The sequence below is a fragment of the Panthera pardus genome, unplaced genomic scaffold, assembly GCF_024362965.1.
Source record: "Panthera pardus isolate Hobbes unplaced genomic scaffold, ASM2436296v1 HiC_scaffold_7, whole genome shotgun sequence".
NCBI lineage: Eukaryota > Metazoa > Chordata > Mammalia > Carnivora > Felidae > Panthera > Panthera pardus.
In genome coordinates, this window is record NW_026527002.1 from 45762444 (window position 1) to 45783689 (window position 21246).

Genomic DNA, 21246 nt, shown 5'->3' on the forward strand with positions numbered 1-21246 from the left:
AGTTAACATAGTTTTTGGCAGCTTTTAAAAGTCCTTCTAAAGACCATTTAAAGGTCTGTGGACAGCAGACAGCTTAAGACTGTTTTCTACAGGGAAGTACACAAATGCAATGTTTGTATATCTTACTCTTGATTTGAGCTTCATGGATATAAAAAACAAATGGCATGATTAATCGAGAAAATTCATTTTCTTTTTAGGATAACAAGAATTTTAATGAATCTGGATGGACCAAGCTGGCGGGAGAAGCTGTCACCCATTCCTGCTGTGCCCACTTCCACGCATTTACGAGCTTGGCAGCCTGCCACAGAGACACCCCCAGACCAAGTGGGAGACTCCTGTAGCCATTCCCAGCCTGGCATCACAGGTAGGGGAGGCCTACAATCCTTTCTTGTGCGGGTTGTCTTGAGCTGTGTGTATATCTTCTCGGTAAAGCAGAAGGAGAAGGACATGAACTCAGGCATCAGACCCAGGTTTAAGTTAAGACCCTGTTCTCCCTCTAACTAGTCTTAAGTTGTTTCATGCATCCAGTGTCCCAGTGTGTATGAAAGGAAGAAATGTAACTATCTCATGGAGTTCTTAGGAATAAATGGAGATGTGCATACAAAATAATAAAGGTTAAGTTAGCATAATTATTAATAAGAAAAAGAAATAGCATTAGTTTACTACTATGCCTATATGTGGCAGGGCTAAAATAATAAGATTGGTGTGTTTGAAATAATAAAGTAAAATCCTACAATGTAAATATCTAGCAGGTATTTTCTTCTGCCTTATATCATAGTTGTTAACATATCTGCATTCCCTTAGTACCTACCTCATCACGTTGTACAGTGTTTAATAAGTGTTGACTTCACTCTTGCTTTCTGCGTAAAGCCATTGAGGCCCCATTTCTCCTGCCTGCTTAGGAACTCTGTGTATATCTCCTTGAGCCTCATCTTGCAGACATCCTGAGATTCCTGAGTCATGATGTTCCAGTGGCTTCTCTTAGACCCTCACCCTCTTCATTGACTAGAAAGAAGATGCAGGGAACATCTGCTGAGGCTTTAAGATTATTTATTTATTGAAATGCTTATTTATTTTGAGAGAGAGGGAGAAAGAGCGTGCGCACGTGTGCCAGCAGGGGAGGGGCAGAGAGAGGGAGAAAGAGAATCCCAAGCAGACTTGGGGTGAGATTGTGACCTGAGCCAAAATCAAGAGTCGGAAGCCTAACTGGCTGAGCCACCCAGGTGCCCCAGGGCTTTATGATTATTTAGCAGTCCTTGGAAGATCGTGGGGCTCTCTGGTTTTCTAGAGTTTGCCATTAGAGCCTCACACAAAGCATTTGGTCAGTAAAGGGTAGCTGTTTGTTAACAGAGTGAATATACTAACTGTACCGTAGATATGGGATAGCTAATTATAAGCACAAGTATAATCAGCTCTTTCTGTTCATTTTTATGTGATTATTAGAATAGATACCGAAGGTTTAAAAACACTGGGGGAGGAAAAGCTTAAGGAAAGTTTTTCAGCAAGTTATATAAGCCCTAAAACAGAGTAATACTCTGTTTATGTTTTAGGGCTTATATATGCTAGATTTATGGGGAGTGTCATTGGCCCCATTGTATGACATCTTTTGAAACATGACTCATTAGAAATACTCTGTGATTGGGATGCCTGGGTGGCTCAGTCGGCTGAGCGTCTGACTCTCGGTTTTGGCTCAGGTCGTGATCTCAGGTTTCAGCAGTTCAGGCCCCGTGTTGGGCTCTGTGCTGACGGTGTAGAGCCTGCTTGGGATTCTCTCTCTTCTTCCTTTTTCTCTGCCCCTTCCCTGCTCATTCTGTCTCTCTCTAAATAAATAAATAAACTTAAAAAAAAATTTTTTTTAATATTCTGTGATTACTACTTCATGCCATTGTGCAGGGGACAAATAAGATTATTGTTAATATTCCAAGTTTATATTATAAGTTTAGTGTGTTAAGATTTTTAGATTATAAAGTTTAAAGATATTTTAAATTTTAATTTATGGATTTTTATATCAGGTGACTCCATTGGGTAATTTACACAGATTTAAAACTTTAGATATTCATACTTTATGTGTGTTAAAAAACTTTGATTGCAAGTAACAGAAAATCTATTGACAGGTTGTAAGGAATGGTTTTGGCTCATGGAACTGAAAGGGCTCAGGCAGGCCCTAAAATCAGGCACAGCTCATCAGGGCTCAAGTTCTGATGGAAAATAATAGAACTGCAGCAGTTTTAGGCTTCATGTGTGCACTTAAGAATGTCTAAAGGCGGGGCGCCTGGGTGGCGCAGTCGGTTAAGCGTCCGACTTCAGCCAGGTCGCGATCTCGCGGTCCGTGAGTTCGAGCCCCGCGTCAGGCTCTGGCCTGATGGCTCGGAGCCTGGAGCCTGTTTCCGATTCTGTGTCTCCCTCTCTCTCTGCCCCTCCCCCGTTCATGCTCTGTCTCTCTCTGTCCCAAAAATAAATAAAAAACGTTGAAAAAAAAAAAATTTTTTAAAAGAATGTCTAAAGGCTCCAAGAGACGCCATTGCTTTGGGTGGCATTAATTTAACAATGAGAAAATATGTTACACCTAAAACCCTAGCTTTTTTATCCTGTTCCTTTCTTGGCCCAGAATCTAATGGTAGTTACTCTAATGGGTCATGTGTCCATTCCTGAGCCAGTCCCTATGATGAAGGAATGCCATGCCTGGATTGGCTTAGGCCTGAGTTCTTGATCAGTGGAGTCAGCTTCCCCTGAACATCTGGGGTTAATAGGAGAGGGGTGATAGCTGAATGAATATCAAGGCACTCTTAGGAAGGGGAAATGGATCCTAAACAGAGAGTCAGCCATGATCACTGCATGATAACAGGTAATGGTAATAGTTGGGACTCTCTCTTTGAAGATAACAGAAAACCCAACCCTTTATGGCTTAAGCAATAAAGGTTGTTTACTGGCTCGTACCATGGAAAAGTCCGCAAGTAATGTAGCTGCAGGGATGGTTGGATTCAGGATTCGGGGATTCTTATTTAGCTCTCTATCTTGACCTCTCTGTTGCTCTTTTTAGCCCATTTTTAGACACACAGACTCTCCCCTTGTATCATCGGATGGCAGAATAGCTCCTCCTTTCCTCCTCATTTTCCACTGGAAAGAGCCAAGAATTTTCAGAAGCTGCCATCTTAAGTGTATCTTATTGGCTCTCATAGGCCCATCCCTGACCAAGTAGATTATTGTGGCTAAAGAAATATGATGTGCTGGGGCGCCTGGGTGGCGCAGTCGGTTAAGCGTCCGACTTCAGCCAGGTCGCGATCTCGCGGTCCGTGAGTTCGAGCCCCGCGTCAGGCTCTGGGCTGATGGCTCGGAGCCTGGAGCCTGTTTCCGATTCTGTGTCTCCCTCTCTCTCTGCCCCTCCCCCGTTCATGCTATGTCTCTCTCTGTCCCAAAAATAAATAAAAAACGTTGAAAAAAAAAAAAAAAAGAAATATGATGTGCTGATTAGTAAAAAAATAAAGATTACTCCAAATGGTAGGGCTAGGGTACGGTTTGCTTTACCTAAACTACAGGACAGAGGGTGGAGGAGGTGTGATTTTCCAAGGAAATGCGGGGCCAGATGTCTGCCTCAGGCATGAACAGGTTTGTTTGTTCATTTTTCATGAAATAGTTTTCCCACCAAACACTGTAGATGTTTGTATCTTCAGCAGAGGACATACCAATATGGATAAAATAATATAATTACTTATATTTTATTTTCTAATTTGAAAAAATATTGTAATAATTGTGTAATTTTTACTTACAGCCAATTTGTCTTTTTAATTTGTATACCAAGTTTTGTTCCACTTAGACTTCAGCTCTGCATGGTATGTGTGGTCAGGTTAATTTGCAATAGAATATCTACTTACAGATGTACTGAAGATTTTGTAGAGGTGCTTATATGAATCCTTCCTCTTTTTTTTTTTTTCCCCTTGGGGGGTGTCCCATAGATGAAAAAATGTTTAAAACCCTTAAAGAAGAAGGAAATCAATGTGTAAAGGACAAAAACTATAAAGATGCCCTTAGTAAATACATTGAATGCTTAAAGATTAACAACAAGGAATGTGCCATTTATACAAACAGGCAAGTTCTTTGTAACTTTATGTATTTCTTACGTTCATTTTTTTTTGTTAAAACATACAAATTAATTGCCGAATTTTTTCCCCATCATTTTGACAATTTATATAGCATATTGTCCTGGGTGAGTATTCTTTAAAGAGATGGAGCCATAGAAGTTCCAGAGAGATGGAAAGCATGAGGCGGGCTGGGCGTCTGGTTGGTCTGCTACACAGGTTCCGCAGGCCGTCCTCGCCGCCCTGACGTTGCTGCACTGTCCCGTCTTGGCCGTTTGGACCCACTGTGGCTTAGTCAGGTCTGCACATCATCCTCCGTGTAGGAGCAGGAGTCACCTCCCTTTCAAACTAGTTCTTAAGTGTCCTTTTTCTCTTGAAGTCCTAAGAGAGGGGACCAGCATCCTTCAGTGCATAGCAAGAATAGGCAGATTGTTCTGGAAAGCTGTTTAGAGGCCATCTATACCACATAATGGTAAAAGATCGCTCTAGAAATCTGGTGACTGGAGTAAGTAGAGTCTGGGGTGATGATGAAGAAGGCTTAGTTCCTAAAGAGCAGGGACTCCTAGCACAAGATTTCCTAGCTATTTTAGATGAATTCTTTTTAATTTAACTTCTCACTGCTTTGTTTTTGTACATGTTTTCCTCTATTGGCAACTATTTTGCCAAAAATTTTGTCATTAACTCCAACAGGTAGTTTTCTACTCTTCTTCTGTTCAGTCTCTGCGGTTCTGGGCATTAATGGCCACTCAGTTTTCCCTGGAAACCGCCTCTCCTCTTGGCATCAATGCAGACACTCACTTGCCTGGCTCTTTTCTTCCTCTATGGGCCTTTCTTTCCCAGCCGTTCTCTGGGTTCTGTAGGTGTAGGTCCCTTTTTCACTCTGCATGCTCTCTGAGCCATTGCATCCTCCCTTCAGTTCCGTTACCTTTCAGTTGTGTCCCCCCCAAATCTCTGTGTGGGCTCCAGACCTAACCACTCCGCTCCTCTCTGCCTTCCTGACCGATGTCTCCCTCTCCTAGTGTGTCTGCAAGCTCGGATGCCCTACTTCTAAATTCCTCTTGGGGGAGCCTTTCTCTCTGCCCTCCCCTTCACCCATGTCCCATCACCACTGTCTCCTCCGAGATGTCTGCTACCCCCTCCACAGCACAGACTTGTTCCCTCTCGTCTCATTCTCTGAATTGCAGCACGACTAATCTTCCTAAAACATGGTGAACATGTTAGCCCCTATTTGAGAACCCATTGGTGGACTTGCTGGAAGCTCAGGATAAAGCTCAGGCTCCTTGCTCTTCCCCATCTGGCCTGACCGCCCTTCTACCTCATCCCTGCACCCAGCCAGCCATATGGCACTTAGTTCATCAAGAGTACCTTGCTCTCTGTCTTTCACTGTGAGACTCTGCCGTTGCTGGGCCCTTGGCCACCCTCTCCCCTCCTGCATCTTAACTCTCAGCCCAGTGCCTTCACACTGGATAATTCTCACCTCCTACTCTGGGTTTCACCTTAAATGTAACTTCTTCTGGGAAGTCTTCCCTGATTACTCTTGCTTTTGCCTCAGCCCCACCAGATCTGGTAAGATTCTCAGCTGTGTGTTCCCAGAGCATCCTGTTCAGATTTTATTATGTTTGCTTATTTTAATTGTCTCTTCCACTTAGACTATAGCCTTCTTGAGGGGCCTGAGCTGTACTTGTTTGCAGTTGTATCCCCAGTACCATAATTATGTATATTGCAAGAAAATGCCATAATTAGAGTAAAATGTTAGGTTTCAATGAGACAGCTAACAGACTTATTGAGCTATGTTCTGATTGTTATTAACTATCTAAATTTATAGTGTTGTCTTTGCATTTCATAATACGTAATTGCTTTCATAATTACATTCTACCAGAGCTCTGTGTTACTTGAAGCTGTGCCAATTTGAAGAGGCAAAGCAGGATTGTGATCGGGCACTTGAGATAGATAACAGGAATGTAAAAGCGTGCTACAGACGAGCTCTGGCTCATAAAGGACTCAAGGTGAGGAAATCTTCATTTTAATAAGTAAATTTCAGCTCTGAAAACAATATGTGGTTTTTATGAACATGAATCTTGGGAGTGAGATTATCCTGGGATTTAATCCTGGTTCTATGCTAACCAATCCTGAAAGCTTAGAATAGGCCTCAGATTTCCCCTACCTTTAACGTGGAGCTAGATATTTTCTAAGATTCCTTCCAGCTCAAAAATTATTATTTTATTTCCGGATTTTCCGAGGACTTTTGTTAGTTAATGATAGATCCATTTTATGGAACAGGAAGGTTTGTTACTGAATCACTGAAGGCAACCACTGGATTCCTCCACCAAAGGATTGAGGTGTCTGTGGGGTGGGAGGAAGGCATCAGAACGGAAGCTTGGTTCACCAAGTGAAAGTTGGTAGAGACATCAGAGATTGGTGATTTGGGCCTTAAACTGGCTCCTTTAGAGTGGCATTCTTCTCTAAGAAAACCACACCATTATTTGCAAAGAAAGTATTGTATAATTACACTTTTCTTGAGGCTGATTCTTCTGCATGGAAAACTTGAATGAATGTACATATTTGTAGAAAGTAATGTCACAAAGAAAAGTCAGAACATACTGGGCTATGGCATTTCTTGAGATTGTTATTTCTTAAAAATCAACTTGATTAGGGTATAATACAATGAAATTCACACATTGTAAGCTTTCACATCTTTTAATTTTTTTCTCTTTAGAGGTTTTTTTAAATTGAGATACAACTGACAACTAACAGTGTATTAGTTTCAGGTATACAGCCTAATGATTTGATTTGCACAATGATCACCAGTAAGTCTAGTTAGCAGCCCATCAGCACACATAGTTGAAATTTTTTTTCTTGTGATGAGAACTTTTAAGATCTATGCTTGTAGCAACTTTCAAATATGCAATACAATATTATTAATTGTATCACCATGCTGTGCATTATATCCAATGAGTTCTTTCTTAACTGGAAGTTTGTGCCTTTTGACCCATTTCACCTACTCCCCAGCCCTTGTCTTGCCTCTGACAACCACCAGTTTGTTCTTTGTGTCTGTAAATTCAGTTCTGTTTTTGGTCTTGTTTTCTAAATTTCACGTACAAGTGCAGTCATAAGGTAATTGCCTTTCTCTGTCTTACCTCACTTTTAGCATATGCCCTCAGGAGCCATCCATGTTGTTGCAAATGGTAGGATTTCCTTCTTTTGTATGACTGTAAATAGACCACATTTTTTCTATCTGTTCATTCATCGATGGACACTTAGGTTGTTTCCATGTCCTGGCTGTTGTAAATATTGCTGCCGTTAACACAGGAGTGCAGAGGTCTTGCAGATTTCATGTTTTCATTTCCTTCAGATAAATACCTAGAGGTGGAATTGCTGGGTCATATGGTAGTCTTATTTTAGTTTTTTGAGGAGCCTCCATACTGTTTCCTATAATGGCTATATCAGTTTCCATTCCCACTCACAGCGCACGAGGGTTCCCTTTTCTCCACATCCTCACCAGCACTTGTTATCTCTTATCTTTTGGATGATTGCCGTTCTGACAAGAGTGATACCTCATTGTGCGTTTGATTTCTGTCTCCCTGCTGGTTAGTGATGTGGAGCATTTTTTCATATACCCGTTGGCCATCTGTATGTCTTCTTTGGAAAAATGTCTGTTTAGTTCCTCTGCTCATTTTTTAATCAGATTATTTTTTCGATATTGAGGTCTGTGAATTGTTTGTGTACTTTGGATAACTGCTTATCAGGTACAGGATTTGCAGATATTTTCTCCCACTTGGTAGTTTTCATTTTGTTGATGGTTTCCTTCACCGTGCAGAAGCTTGATGTAGTCCACTTGTTTATTGTTGCTTTTGTCACCTTTGCTTTTGGCATCAAATCCAAAACCCAAGACCAGCATCAAGGAGCTTACCACCTATGTTTTCTTCTAGAAGTTTATGGTTTCAAGTCTTATGTTCAAGTTTGGTCCATCTTTTTGGTTGATATTTGTATGTAGTGTAAAGACAGTGGTCCAGTTTTCTCAACAGCATTTATTGAAGACTGTCCTTTCCCCAGTGAGAATTCTTGGCCCCTTTGTCATAAATTAGTTGACCATTTATGAATGGCTTTTTATTTCTGAGCTCTCTGTTCTGTCTTATTCATCTCTGTGTCTGTTTTTATGCCAATACCATACTATTTTAATTACTGTAGTTTTGTAATGTAGTTTTATTTTTTTTATTTTTAAAATTTATTTATTTTTGAGAGAGACAGAGACAGAGCATGAGCAGGGGAGGGGCAGAGAGAGAGGGAGACACAGAATCCAAACCATGCTCCAGGCTCTGAACTGTCACCACAGAGCCCGATGTGGAGCTCAAACTCGTGAACTGTGAGATCGTGACCTGAGCCGAAGTTGGACGCTTAACCAACTGAGCCACGCAGGCACCTCTGTAATGTTTAAAATCAGGAAGTGTGATGCTTCCAGCTTTTTGTTCCTTTTCAAGATTGCTTTGGCTATTCGGGGTGTTATGTGGTTCATATAGTAAGTTTTAGGATTGTTTATTCTATTTCTGTGGAAAATGCCATTGGAATTTTGAATAGGGATTGCATTGAATCTATAGATTGCTTTGGGTAGGGTAAACATTTTAAAGGTATTATTTTTTCCCACCCATGAGCATAGAAAGTCTTGCCATTTATTTCTGTCTTCTTCAGTTTGTTTCATCAGTGTGTTATAGCTTTCAATGTGCAAAGCTTTCACCTTCTTGGTTAAATTTATTCCTAGGTATTTTATTCTTTTTGATGCAATTATAAGTAGAATTGTTTTCTTAATTTGGTCATTGACTTTTGAATAATGTAAATTCTCGTGTAGCCATCACTCCAGTCAAGGTAAATATTATTTGCATCTCTCTAGGAAATTCCCTATGCCCATTTTTCTTTATTTCCCTTATTCTGCCCCCACTCCCAGGCAGCCATCCATCTGGTTTCTATCACTGTAGATTAGTTTTGCTTCTTTTTGACAGTAACATAAACATAGTCCTATAGAATTTACTGTTTGACTTTTTTTTTTTTTTTTTTTTGCTCAGCATAGCATCTGAGAGTTAATCTGTACTATGTGAATATTAGGAATTGTTTTTTAAATTTTTAAAATGTTTATTTATTTTTGAGAGAGAGAGACAGCGTGAGTGGGGGAGGAGCAGAGAGAGAGGGAGACACAGAATCTGACGCAGGGTCTAGACTCCGAGCCACCAGTGCAGAGCCGATGTGGGGATCGAACTCATGAACCTCGAGATAATGACCTGAGCCAAAGTCCGATACTCAAACAACTGAGCCACCCAGGCGCCCCAGGAATTGTTCCTTTTTTATTGCTAATTTTTATTACTGATTATACCACAACTTTTTTTTTTAACATATTCACCAGTTAATTACATTCAGCTGTTTCTAGTTTGGGGCTATTAATATAGCTGCTATGATTTTTCCCCGCCCACATGTTATGAACTTGTTCATGAATTGGTACAGCAAGAGACCAGCTGTGAGTAGGAGTGGGGATGGAGAGAGATGGTCAGATCATGAAAGGCCCGAGGGTCATGCTGTGGTGACTAGGCTTGATCCTGAAGGTGGTGGGAACCCCTAAAGGCTACGTGGTCAAGGAGGGCACAATGGGTCAGATTTGCCAGCAGTGTGGAAGGTGGATCACTGGGGACCCAGCACGGAGTAGGGAGATTGGTTAGAAGCTACCAGGTCAGCTGCCTGAAGGAAGGTAATGGCAGAGGGAAGAGAGAAGGCATATTAGTTTGCCGGGGCTGCCATAACAAAGTACCCACATCACGGGTTAAACAACAGAACTTTATTTTGTTAGAGTTCTTACGGTTCTTAATCTTGAGATTAAGGCGTCAGCAGGGATGGCTCCTTCTGAGGGCTGTGAAGGAAGGATGTGTTCTAGCCCCTCTCCTGGGCTTGCGGTTGGCTGTCTTTTCCCTGTATCTTCACGTTGTCTTCTGTCTGTATATGTCTGTCTTCCAGTTTCCTCTTTTTTTAAGGACACCAGTCATATTGGATAGGACCCACCCTAATGATCTCACGTTAACTTGATTACTTCTTTAAAGAACCTATCCCCAGGGGTGCCTGGGTGGCTCAGTCGGTTGAGCGTACAACTCTCGATTTCGATTTCGGCTCAGGTCATGGTTCCCGGGGTCATGGGATTGAGCCCTACGTCAGGCTCTGCACTGACAGCGTGGGGCCTGCTTAGGATTCTCTCTCTCCCCCCTCTGCCCCTCCCCCGCTTACACTCGCTTGCTCGCTCTCTAAAAAATGAAGAAGAACCTGTCTTCAAATTACATTCTGAAGTATACATTCTAAAGTGCTATGGGTTAAGACTTCAGCATAGGAATTTTTAGGAGGGGAACACAATTAGCCCGTAACAGAGAGATTAACTGACGGTTGTTTGAAGGTAAAGTCGACAGGACCTACTGAGCAGATGGACAGAGGAAGGAACAAAGGTGGTACCTCCAGGGTTACTGGCTTGGGTAGCTGAGTGGTGCAGTGCAATAATGGAGGGTATTCAGGAGGAGGGAGAGGCTTGAGTGGGGAGGGGGATAGTTAGGTTTGACGTTACTGAGTTTGAGGTAATTCTTTTAGTTCCTGCCCATCACTGATGGGGAAATACTAAAAATATATTCTGTAAAACCTGGGTTTTGTTGGGAGAGGGCGGTCATGTTTTTCTACAGTGCAGCATAGGAGCTGTGCTCGTTGTGCCTTGAGGAGTCAGGACTTTGTGCATCGCACATGCACTGAGGTTGCCGCTCGGAGGCTGTGCTGTGACCTCCAGACCATTGGAGCCACGCAGCTGCCTGCCCTCCCTGTCGCCCCTCCCAGTTTGTTATAAAGGATGCAGATGAACAGCTGGGTAGAGGTGCGTCGGCCCAGGTCCAGAAGGGTCCTGAGCACGGGAACTCCCGTCTCCATGGAGCTGGGGTGCGCCACCTTCCCTGCAGGTTTGTGCCACGGTGTGCACGTGACCTGACCCCCCCCTCCCCCCACTCCTGCTTTTTTTGTTAGCAACACGCTCATTTATAAACCTCACGTATAGATTCCTTAGATGGTATGTGGCACCATGAATTAAGAGAGGCTTCTCCAAAACTCCCTCAGCTTTTTCTGAGCTCGATGAATTCAGGTATGTGAGGGTAGGTGTGTGTGATGACTCAGGAGTGTATGCGTGTCCAGACTCAGAGCAGTTTTACTCCATGCTGGTTGCCTGACTCTTGGAACTTGTCTTCCTGACACAATGTGAGAGGTGTACCTAACGAAAGACTTCTTATACTCCTTTGGAATGTATTCTAGAAATTGTACTCTGCAGAAAGATGATCCCAAATTTGAGTAATCCAACCCACTAGATTTATGAGGCCGGCAGTTTGTTTTTCTGGTTTGATTTCTTGCAGTTTTGTTTATACGTCCTGTAGTTTGAGTTATGTGCCAAGCGAATTTAGTTTCAGTATCTTCAAAAGCGACAAATGCTTACAAAACGCACCAGAAGTCATGCCTGGATCCACTTCCTCAGTGTGTCTGGGAGGGGCTGGCGCGGAGGCTCACGAGGAGCAGGTGCCCTGCCTGTAGTTAGTAGCACGCGCGCACACACACGCCAGTTTTAAAAATCACGGGGCTTTCACTTAGAATTCCTTTTTCCCCAAGTTTTTGTTTAAATTTCAGTTCACATACAACGCAATACAAGTTTCAGGTGTAGAATTTAGTGATACAGCGCTTAGTGTAACACCTGGCGCTCATCACAGTAAGCGCCTAGATCCTTGATCCCCAACACCTAGTTCACCTGTACCCCCATCCACCTCCCCACTGGTGACCATCAGTTTGTTCTCCAGAGTTAAGAGTCTTCCTTGGTTTGCCTCCTCCCCCACCCCCGTGTTCATTTGTTCCAATTCCACATGTGAATGAAATCATATGGTATTTGTCTTAGAATTTATTTCTTTAATCGAGTGCCGCTGACGTACGTGCTAGACTGTGGGAGCGGAGTGGTAAATAAGACATCGTGCTTGCATTAAGGAATTTGCAGCCAATTAATTGGGTATGCTAGAAGGCCAAAAATATCAAAAAGTAACATAACTGTTATTACAGTTTAAGTGCATCTATTAATAATATATATATTATCACAAACACATGTGATTATACTTTTTTTTTTTAAGGCCTAATGTTATAATTAGCAACTTTGAACGTCTTCCTTTTTGCCAAAGCCATACTTTTCTCTTCGTGTATGCTCTGCTCTTCCCTCCCGCGTGGCTGTTTGTGTTCAGGTCCCCCGTGGCTGTTTGTCTTCAGGTCCTGTGTTCTCTGACAACTGTGTCAAAAGATGACTCCTTTGGGGCGCCTGGGTGGCTCCGTCGGTTGAAGGTCCGACTTCGGCTCAGGTCATGATCTCACGGTCCGTGAGTTCGAGTCCCGTGTCAGGCTCTGTGCTGACAGCTCAGAGCCTGGAGCCTGTTTCAGATTCTGTGTCTCCCTCTCTGTCTGCCCCTCCCCTGTTCATGCTCTGTCTCTCTCTGTCTCAAAAATAAATAAATGTTAAAAAAAAAAAGACTCCTTTCTCCTCGTTAGTATCATCGGAAACCTTGGTTTTCTTACTTGCATTAGTGATAGTCCATACTTATTTGTTTACTTTTTTATATTGTTTCCCTTCATAAGACAGAAACTTCCATAAGGGCCAGGGCCAGGCTGCGTGACCATTTTTGGGATCTGGCCCGCAGTCCCTTGTCTTCCAGTGTCTCCACTTTTCTGGCTCTTTTTCTCTTTACATTTGCTTGCTTCTGTTTTAACTCTTACCGAAGTGTATTTCCTATTTTCTTAGGTCTTCTTCAACCAGACAGATTGCTCTTTATGCATAGATTTTTCTTGAATGGGTTGAAAAACCATACATATTGCCTCTGTTGACTGGTGGTCTTTTATTTCCAAGGCTGTAGCTCACAAATCTGTTTTCAGGCATCTCGCTAGGATTCCACAACTGTATTCCCGTTCACTTTCTGGTCATTGCTGCCTCGATCATCCCAAGAATTATATCTCTGTGCCTCAGTTCCCTTACCTTTTCAATGGGGACAGAAGTTAGTATGTACAGGGCTGCTGTGAGAGTAAACTAATACTTCCAAAATGTTGAGAATGGTCAGAGTTAGCAGGAACTACCTCAGCTTGCCCTGCTGCCCCACTTGCTTGCCTTTCGGTATGGTTCCTAGCATGAGCACTTAGGATGGAAATGCGGTGTCATTTGGGTTTTCTGTAGCTGGTTCCAGCTGTACTGTTTTGACACAGTGGTATGTGGTTTGTTCCTAATAGTTTATAATGTACTATCGTTTGTAAACAATTTACCTTTTTTAATGAATTTGAGCAGATTTAAGTTTATCTGTTTAAACAAATCACTTTTGCTGCAGTGTCCTGCTGGACAGAGGGAGAAGGGATGTGGCATCACAGCTAGTCCCCCAGGAATGTCACGTAACCACAAGCTTAGCTTTCCCGTGCCCCAGCCTCCAGAGCAGGCTGTTATTGGTAGGTCATGAATACTTAGGGACGTTCTACATCATTGCAATTCTTTGCCTTGTCACAGAATTAACTTTGGCTTAATCAGAACATTGGTGTAGTCTGTAGTTCTAGAATATGGCCTGTCACATCAGACTGATTTTGTGGCCTCTGTCTCAGCTACCACATTCTGCTATGCTGTTTAGATGCCTTTTCTTTGCCCTCAACCTTTCCCAGCGTATTGTCTGACTCGATGGAAGAATAAATGTCGACACTAGCCTATTTGAACAGTATACAGCTTTGAAGGGTTTTATGGTACAGGATATGATGTGACAACTGACATTTGTATCACCCTTTATAAAAGTTTAAACCGCTCATATCACTACTTCATTTATGCTTGGTACAGCTTTGTGAAAACTCGAGTAGGAAAGCTTTTGGATCTTGTTCTTTTTTTTTTTTTTTTTTTTTTTTTTTTTAAGTTTGTTCACTTTGGTGGGGGCGGGAAAGACAGAGGCAGAGAGACTGAATCCCAAACAGGCTCCACACTGTCAGCACAGAGCCTGACTTGGGCTCAGACTCATGAACCGTGAGATCGTGACCTGAGCCGAAATCGAGATTTGGACGCTTAACCGACAGCCACCCAGGCGCCCCCGTTCCAGTTTCTTGTTTAGTTAGGTACTACTAACATGAGGCTGTTCGTTCATTTCGCAGACAGCAAACGCCTCCTGTACACCCGGGACTGATGGTTGTGATACACAAGTGAACTGGAGTCTAAGAACTCCAGATTCTGTGCTCGCTTTTATGGGTTTTAATACTTCAGTCCGAGACTACTTTGTGGGCCTTTGTAATCAGGACACTACAGGGAGCCCACCGCACACATTCTGTGCCACTCCGCCCCTCAGTCTCACTTCTGTTTGGGTTAATCTGTGCCTCTTCTTTTGTCATAGAAATTATTTTCTCTGCCTTTCTACTTTCAGGATTATCAGAAAAGTTTAAACGATCTCAATAAAGTTCTTCTGCTGGATTCAAGTATTGTTGAGGCAAAGATGGAACTGGAAGAGGTAACCAGACTCCTTAAGGATAATGCATCATTCAACAAAGAAAAAGAGAGAAGGAAAATTGAAATTCAAGAGGTATTTGTATTTGATTAACTTTGAAAGTACTCTTTGGGGGATTTCGTAGATGCTAAAATCCTATTTCTCTGAGTTCTACAAAAAAAATTTTTTGTTTTCTTTTTACTTGGATGTCCAATAAAGACATTTTAACCAGTTATAAAGACAAAACTTTCCTTTGCTATAATTAGCCACTGTAGATCCCAGCTTGTGTCCATCGAGGGTACTGGGAGTCTGCATTCCTGAGGTTTCTCCTTTCTCTCCCCCAGCCACCCCCATCTGGCCTATAGTTTGCATTGTTTCTGCTCCAGATTGCTCTGGAAGCCTATTTGCTTCAGGGTACACCTGGAGAATCCTGACAGGACTCATTCAGTGACCGTGGCCCTGCCAGCCATACCCCATAGGGATTTTTTTGATTGACTGAGACCTTTTTAGCACTCTGAAACAAGACTGGCCTAATCGGAGATTTTGGAGTATCCCAGAATCAAACTCCGTGTCTTGCGCTCTAGCTTTTTCGTTTGGCGTCAGTGAAGAAGGTCAGCTCATGAATTCCTGTGTCCTTGTGGATGCTAATATCATCCAATTTATCATACATTTCCGCTAAGAGTAAGAGGCGAATATGTGAGAGAAACTAGAAGTATTTTCCAAGGAGGGAAGAAAAAATATTTTAAGTTCATGTCTCTGTTAAATGTGAGGAAATATTTGTCACGAAAAAGAGGTAAAGTTGTTATAGGTCTTCTTTCATAGAAAACTAAACCTCATGATATTTTCAGTGTCAAAAATTTTTTAAACTTAAAAACATACTTTCATGAATGGATACTTAACACTTCCTAAAAAGAGTAGGTTTTCCTATTCATTATAAAGTATACACTTTTTTCACTTAGAATTTGACTAAAATAGAGTCTACCAGTGTTTTTCAGTTCTTTCCCATTTTAATAAATAGAGCTTAGAATTTGTGCAGTGGTTGTTGTGTCACAGTATAATTTTTTTTTCCTCATGAAGGTGAACGAAGGCCATGAAGAAGAGCCTGAAAGGACCTCTGAGGAGGTGTCCAGTGACCGTTTTGCCACCAGGAAGGAGGACACAACCAATGGGCCACCAGCATACTGTGAAACACTCCCGATCGCCAGGCCTACCAATGCCTATGAATTTGGTCAGGTCATAAATGCCATCAGCACGAGGAACGATAAAGAGGCCTGTGCACACCTTTTAGCCGTCACTGAACCGAAAGATTTGCCAGTGTTGTTGAGTAACAAACTTGAAGGGGATACATTCCTCCTCCTCATTCAGTCTCTGAAAAATAATCTTATTGGGAAAGATCCTTCTTTGGTGTATCAGCATCTTTTATATCTAAGTAAAGCAGAAAGGTTCAAGGTAAGTGGCAAAACATAGATACTGATTTTTGTTTTAGGGTGTCTGTAACTTTAAAATGTTCATTTTTAAATGAAGCTAATACAGTTTTTCTCCTTCTTCCAGATGATGTTGACACTAATTAGCAAGGGCCAAAAGGAGCAAATTGAACAGCTCTTTGATGACCTCTCAGACACACCAAACAAACATTATACTTTAGAAGATGTACAGGCCCTAAGAAGGAAGTATGAGCTTTAAATGAAGGCTACTGTTAGATTTCTTCCATGCATGTATGAGTTCCAGTAGTGCTAATGGGATGGTATTGTAATAGCGTTGCATGGATAAAACCTGGTTTCGAAAAGATCCTTTGGTTTGGACTGTGAAATATTTTATGTATTTTTATATAGAGAACATGTATATTCTACGATATGCTTTTATTAGTTGTAAATATTTTCCTACATACCAGAGCTAACATCTTTATATTTAATAATAAGTATATTTGGAACTTGTTCAAGTACATTTTAATTTATATTCTAAATTTTCTTTTAATAACTCGTTAAAAATTTGAGTTCCATTCCTTTGGGCCATAAAGGATTCCTCTTAAGTTTGATAGAAGTGTATTTCTTTAAAAGTGAAAATCATTAACAGTGATTATTATATCACCTTTATTTCCTGCTATGATATATATATAAATACTATTTTATACTACTTCTGGATTACAGTCTGCTAAGGTGAAATGTAACACTTAAATCTTACAATATGAAATGATTATTAAATAAATTATTAACTTAGAGCTATAAGAGAACTTTTCTCACGTGGAAACATGGCCTAATAAAGAACAAAAATTGGCAAAAATTTCTACTTACTACTTTTTACTAGATTTTAAAATGCGGTTTCCCAAACAACTGTATAAAAGCAGACTAAGCCTGCATTGTCCCCTCCACATTTTCCCCAACGTTTAGATGTTGTCTTCACCCTTTTTTCCCGCCCCCCCCTCCCCAATTTATTCCCTCAACGGAAAACTGAAGTCTTATTAAAATCTCCTTTGTTAACTGGGTCAAAGTAAAGGTATTTCTTACAATAAAACATTCAGGTCTCTATCAATGTACTGTCATTTATTGCTATAGTTTTTATCAAGTTCTTTTTCTGGAGCATTCTTTCTTGAGAAGTGAATATCACAGGTGAGTATCACTTTCATTATTTCCATATTCTTTAGTCTTTTGGAATTAATAGAATTTTAAAAAATCATTGGGGGTAAATGGTATCTTTCAAACTGACATTTTTCTTTTTAACTCTTTGTTCATTAATGAAAAGCTGATTCTCCTTTTTTAATGTTAGTAAACTTTACAGTAGAGACCTAAAAAGGAAACTCTTTTGTTGACAGTTACGTACCCAGCACCTAGCTGCTGTCCGGCAGTGGTCACCTCTCCTTCAGAGGAGGTGGAAAGCTGTGAGTGCCCAGCGGTGCCAGTTGTGTGGGTCATGGCTGGAGAAACCCGTTTCTGTCCAGTGACAGCCAGGGTACTGAAGTGGGAACTTCATGACTGAGGGGAGGGAAGACAAGGTGCAGGAACTATAGATAGGAATATCAAAGAGCATTAAAAGAATGCAGTTCCTCAAGACTTCAGCAGGAAGTCTGCCCATATTGCCTCTGGGAGTATCGCACTCAAAGACCTCCCCACCAGATTGCCCCACTGGGTCCACAGGCCTCCCCAAAGCCCTGAGTTAAATTCACGCCACCTCTCACTATGTGCTGGATCCCCGCGCGTGCTCCTGAGCGGGGCAGTGAGAGCAGGCCCAGTGATCAGAGTTTTCTCAGAAAAATGGACCAAGAGTCTGGGCAAGGGAGAAATCACACGCTAGAGCTGTGGAGCTATAGCACCACCTTCTGGAAAACAAAAGGTTCCAGCAGCTAGACTTGAGTTACAAGAAAAGATGGAAAAGTTTAAGAATTCTGCCACTAGAGGGAGCAAGAAGAGTGGAGCAGGTTCACCCATTCTAAGGCTGAGGACACCTCTGACGTAGTGACACCAGTGATAGTACCTCATCTGACGGCAACCAGTGAAGACTCGGGAGGCGTCTGTTACTTCAAATGTGAAAATAGCCATGCAAACGTACAAGAAACATGAAAAAATATTTCACCCTCCAAAAGACACCAATAATTCAACGACTACACACAAAGACAGGATGTTGCAGATCTAGCTGATAATTCAGGATAGCTGTTTTGAAGAACACGACGAGCTACAAGAAAACTCAATGATATTAGGAAGGAAAACATGAAATCACCAGAGAGAAATCACAAAAAAGAACCAAATTCTGGAGTTGAAGAATTCAGTGAATGAGATGAAGACTACTATAGCAAGTCTCTGTAGAATAGAGCAGTTGGAAGACAGAATAAATGACTTCGAGAATACAAATTCTCAAATGATGCAGAAGACCAAAGGGAGAAGGGGGCAGAAAATTTAGTTTGAAAAATAATTGAAAATTCCCCAAACCTGGGGGAAAGGACTTGAACATCCAAAGTCACAGAGTTCACATAGATCACCTTAGTATCTCAATGTGGAAACACCTCCCAGACATGATACAAGGAAACCACCAAAAATCAATCCTAAAGACGGCTGGGGGAGTGTAACTTACAAAGGAAGCCCCATTAGGCTGTCCGCATATTTCTCAGTGGCAAAACCCTAGAATGACCTTCAAAGTCTCAAAAGATAAAAACTTCCAGCCAGAGTTACACTTTAGCGATGAAGGAGAAAGACTTGCCCAATAGCCAAAGCTGAAAAAATTTATCACCACTAGGTCTTCCCTGCAGAAATGCTAAGAGGAGTTCCTCAGGCTGAAATAAAAAGATGCTAATCAGGGACATGAAACCATCTTTACACTGGTAAAGGTGAAAAATACTCAAATTTAGATAACTCTAATTCTATAAAATGGCATATTAGCCACAACTATATAATATACCGTATTACAGAATTAGAGTTTTCTGAATTTGAGTACTTTTCACCTTTTCCTTTAGGAAAAGAGTATTAAAAATAACTTGCTACTATAATTTGCTGACAGTACACAATATAAAAAGAAATTTGCTGTCAGAAAATATATATGAGTAAAAGATGAATAAAATAGACCCTTTATAGACAAATGAAGATAGGTTGCTATCAGCATAAAATGGACTCTTCCATGTATGAAATGTTTTATGTAAACCTCATGTTAAAAAATTTAGATTCACAAAAAATAAAGGGGAAACCATATATACTACCGTGGAAAATCAATTTACAGAGTTGAAACAGAAGGAGAGGGGAACAGAAGGGAGGCAAGAACTGGGGAAAAGGAACAATGGAAATATAGAACAGGAAGGCAACCAGGAAGATGGCAGTTGTAAATCCCTACATATCAATAACTACTCTAAATGTAAATTGAATTCACCAATCAAAAGGCACAGAATGGCTGGATTAAAAAAAAAAAAACTATATGCTCTGTACAAGAGACTCACTTCAGCTTTAACACACATAGGTTTAAAGTGAAGGGATGGAAGAAGATACTACTTGCAAGTGAAAACCAAAAGAGCAGGGATTACTGTACTTGCCCTTAGACCAAACAAACTAAGCCAAAAGTGGTAAGAGACAAAGAAGGTCATTATATAATAAAGGGGGTCACTACAGTCAGATGATAACAATAATCGTAAACTCTATGCATTCAACATTGGAGCACCTAAATATATGAAGCAAATACTAACAAATCTGAATGGAGAAGTGGAGAATAGAATAATAGTAGAGGACTTTAATACTTCACTTAGAGCAATGGGTAAATCATCCAGACAAAATCAACAAGGAAATGTTAGAATTAAATCATACTTTGGACCAAATGGACCGAACGGTCATATAGAACTTTCCATCCAATAGCAACAGAATATATTCTTCCCAAGTACACAAGGAACATTCTCCAGGATAGATTATATGATAGGACACAAAACAAGTCTTAGCAAATTTAAGAAGATTGAAATCTATCTTCTGACCACAATGGTACGCAACTACAAGTCAACAAAAGGAAAGCTGGAAAATCTGTAAATATGTGGAAACAACACAGTTCTGAATGAGTGGGGTCAAAGAAGAAATTAAAAGGGAAATAAAATTTATCAACTGAAAATGGAAACAGCAAACCTGTGCAAAAGCAGTTACGAGAGCGAAGTTTAGAATGATAAATGCATATGTTAAGAAGTTAGATCTCAAACAGCCTCACATTACACCTAAAGAGCTATAAAAAGAACAAACTAAGCTCAAAGCTAGAAGGAAGGAAATAAAGATCAGAAATAAGAGACAAGAAAAAAATACAAAAAAAGAAAACATTTTTCAGAAAGATAAATTGACAGACTGTTAGCTAGACTAAGAAAAAAAAGGCAAAATCAGAGATGAAAGAAGAGACATTACAGAAATACATGGGATCCTAAGAGTCTACCATGAACAGTTGCATGCCAACAAATTAAGTAATTGAAGAAATGGATGAGTTCCTAGAAACACAGAATTCACCACGACTGAATCAGAAAGAAACAAAATCTGAACAGATTAATAATAAGAGATTGAATTAGTAATCAAAAGCCTCCTAACAGAAAATTCAAGGATCAACTGGCTTCATTGGCAAACTCTACCAAACGTGAAGAAGAGTTAACAATCCTCAAACTCTTCCAAAAAATTGAAGAGGAGGGAATACTTCTAGGCCAATTCTGTGAGGCCAGCATTACCCTGATATCAAAGCCAGATAAGGACCTACAAGAAAACTAAAGACCCGTATCTCTGATGACTGTAGATCTGCAAATTCTCCACAAAATATTAGCAAACCAAATTCAAGAACACATTAAAAGGATTGTACACCATGACTATGTAGGATTTACCCTGGGATCAGGTGTGGTTCAACATGGGCAAATCAGTTTCATATACCACCATTTAATAGAATGAAAGATAGAAATCACACAGTCACCTGAACAGATGCAGGAAAAGCATTTGACAAAATATCCTTTCATTTTAAGAACTCTACAGACTGGAAACAGAAGGAACATACACAATAAAGGCCATACATGACAAGCCCACACCTAACTTGCTCAGCAGTGAAAAATCAAAAGCTTTCCTCTAAGATTAGGAACAAGACAAAGATGCCCACTCTCACCACTCCTAATACAAGTGTTGGGAACCCTAGCTAAAAGAATTAGGCAAGACAAATAAAAGGCATCCAAA

At 40.9% G+C, this 21246-nt stretch overlaps 1 protein-coding gene across 3 annotated transcripts in view; it reads left to right on the forward strand.

Moving 5' to 3' along the window:
- Positions 1-17125, forward strand: part of SPAG1 (sperm associated antigen 1) — a 67506-nt gene extending 50381 nt beyond the window's left edge. For all 3 annotated transcript variants that reach the window (XM_019467985.2, XM_019467989.2, XM_053896607.1), the window contains 6 exons: positions 198-364; positions 3954-4086; positions 5956-6082; positions 14537-14692; positions 15674-16045; positions 16148-17125. In XM_019467985.2, the coding sequence (XP_019323530.2) occupies positions 198-364; positions 3954-4086; positions 5956-6082; positions 14537-14692; positions 15674-16045; positions 16148-16279 (1087 nt within the window). In that variant the 3' untranslated portion in view covers positions 16280-17125. The remainder of the gene's footprint in view (positions 1-197; positions 365-3953; positions 4087-5955; positions 6083-14536; positions 14693-15673; positions 16046-16147) is intronic.
- The last annotated feature ends 4121 nt before the right edge of the window (positions 17126-21246 follow it).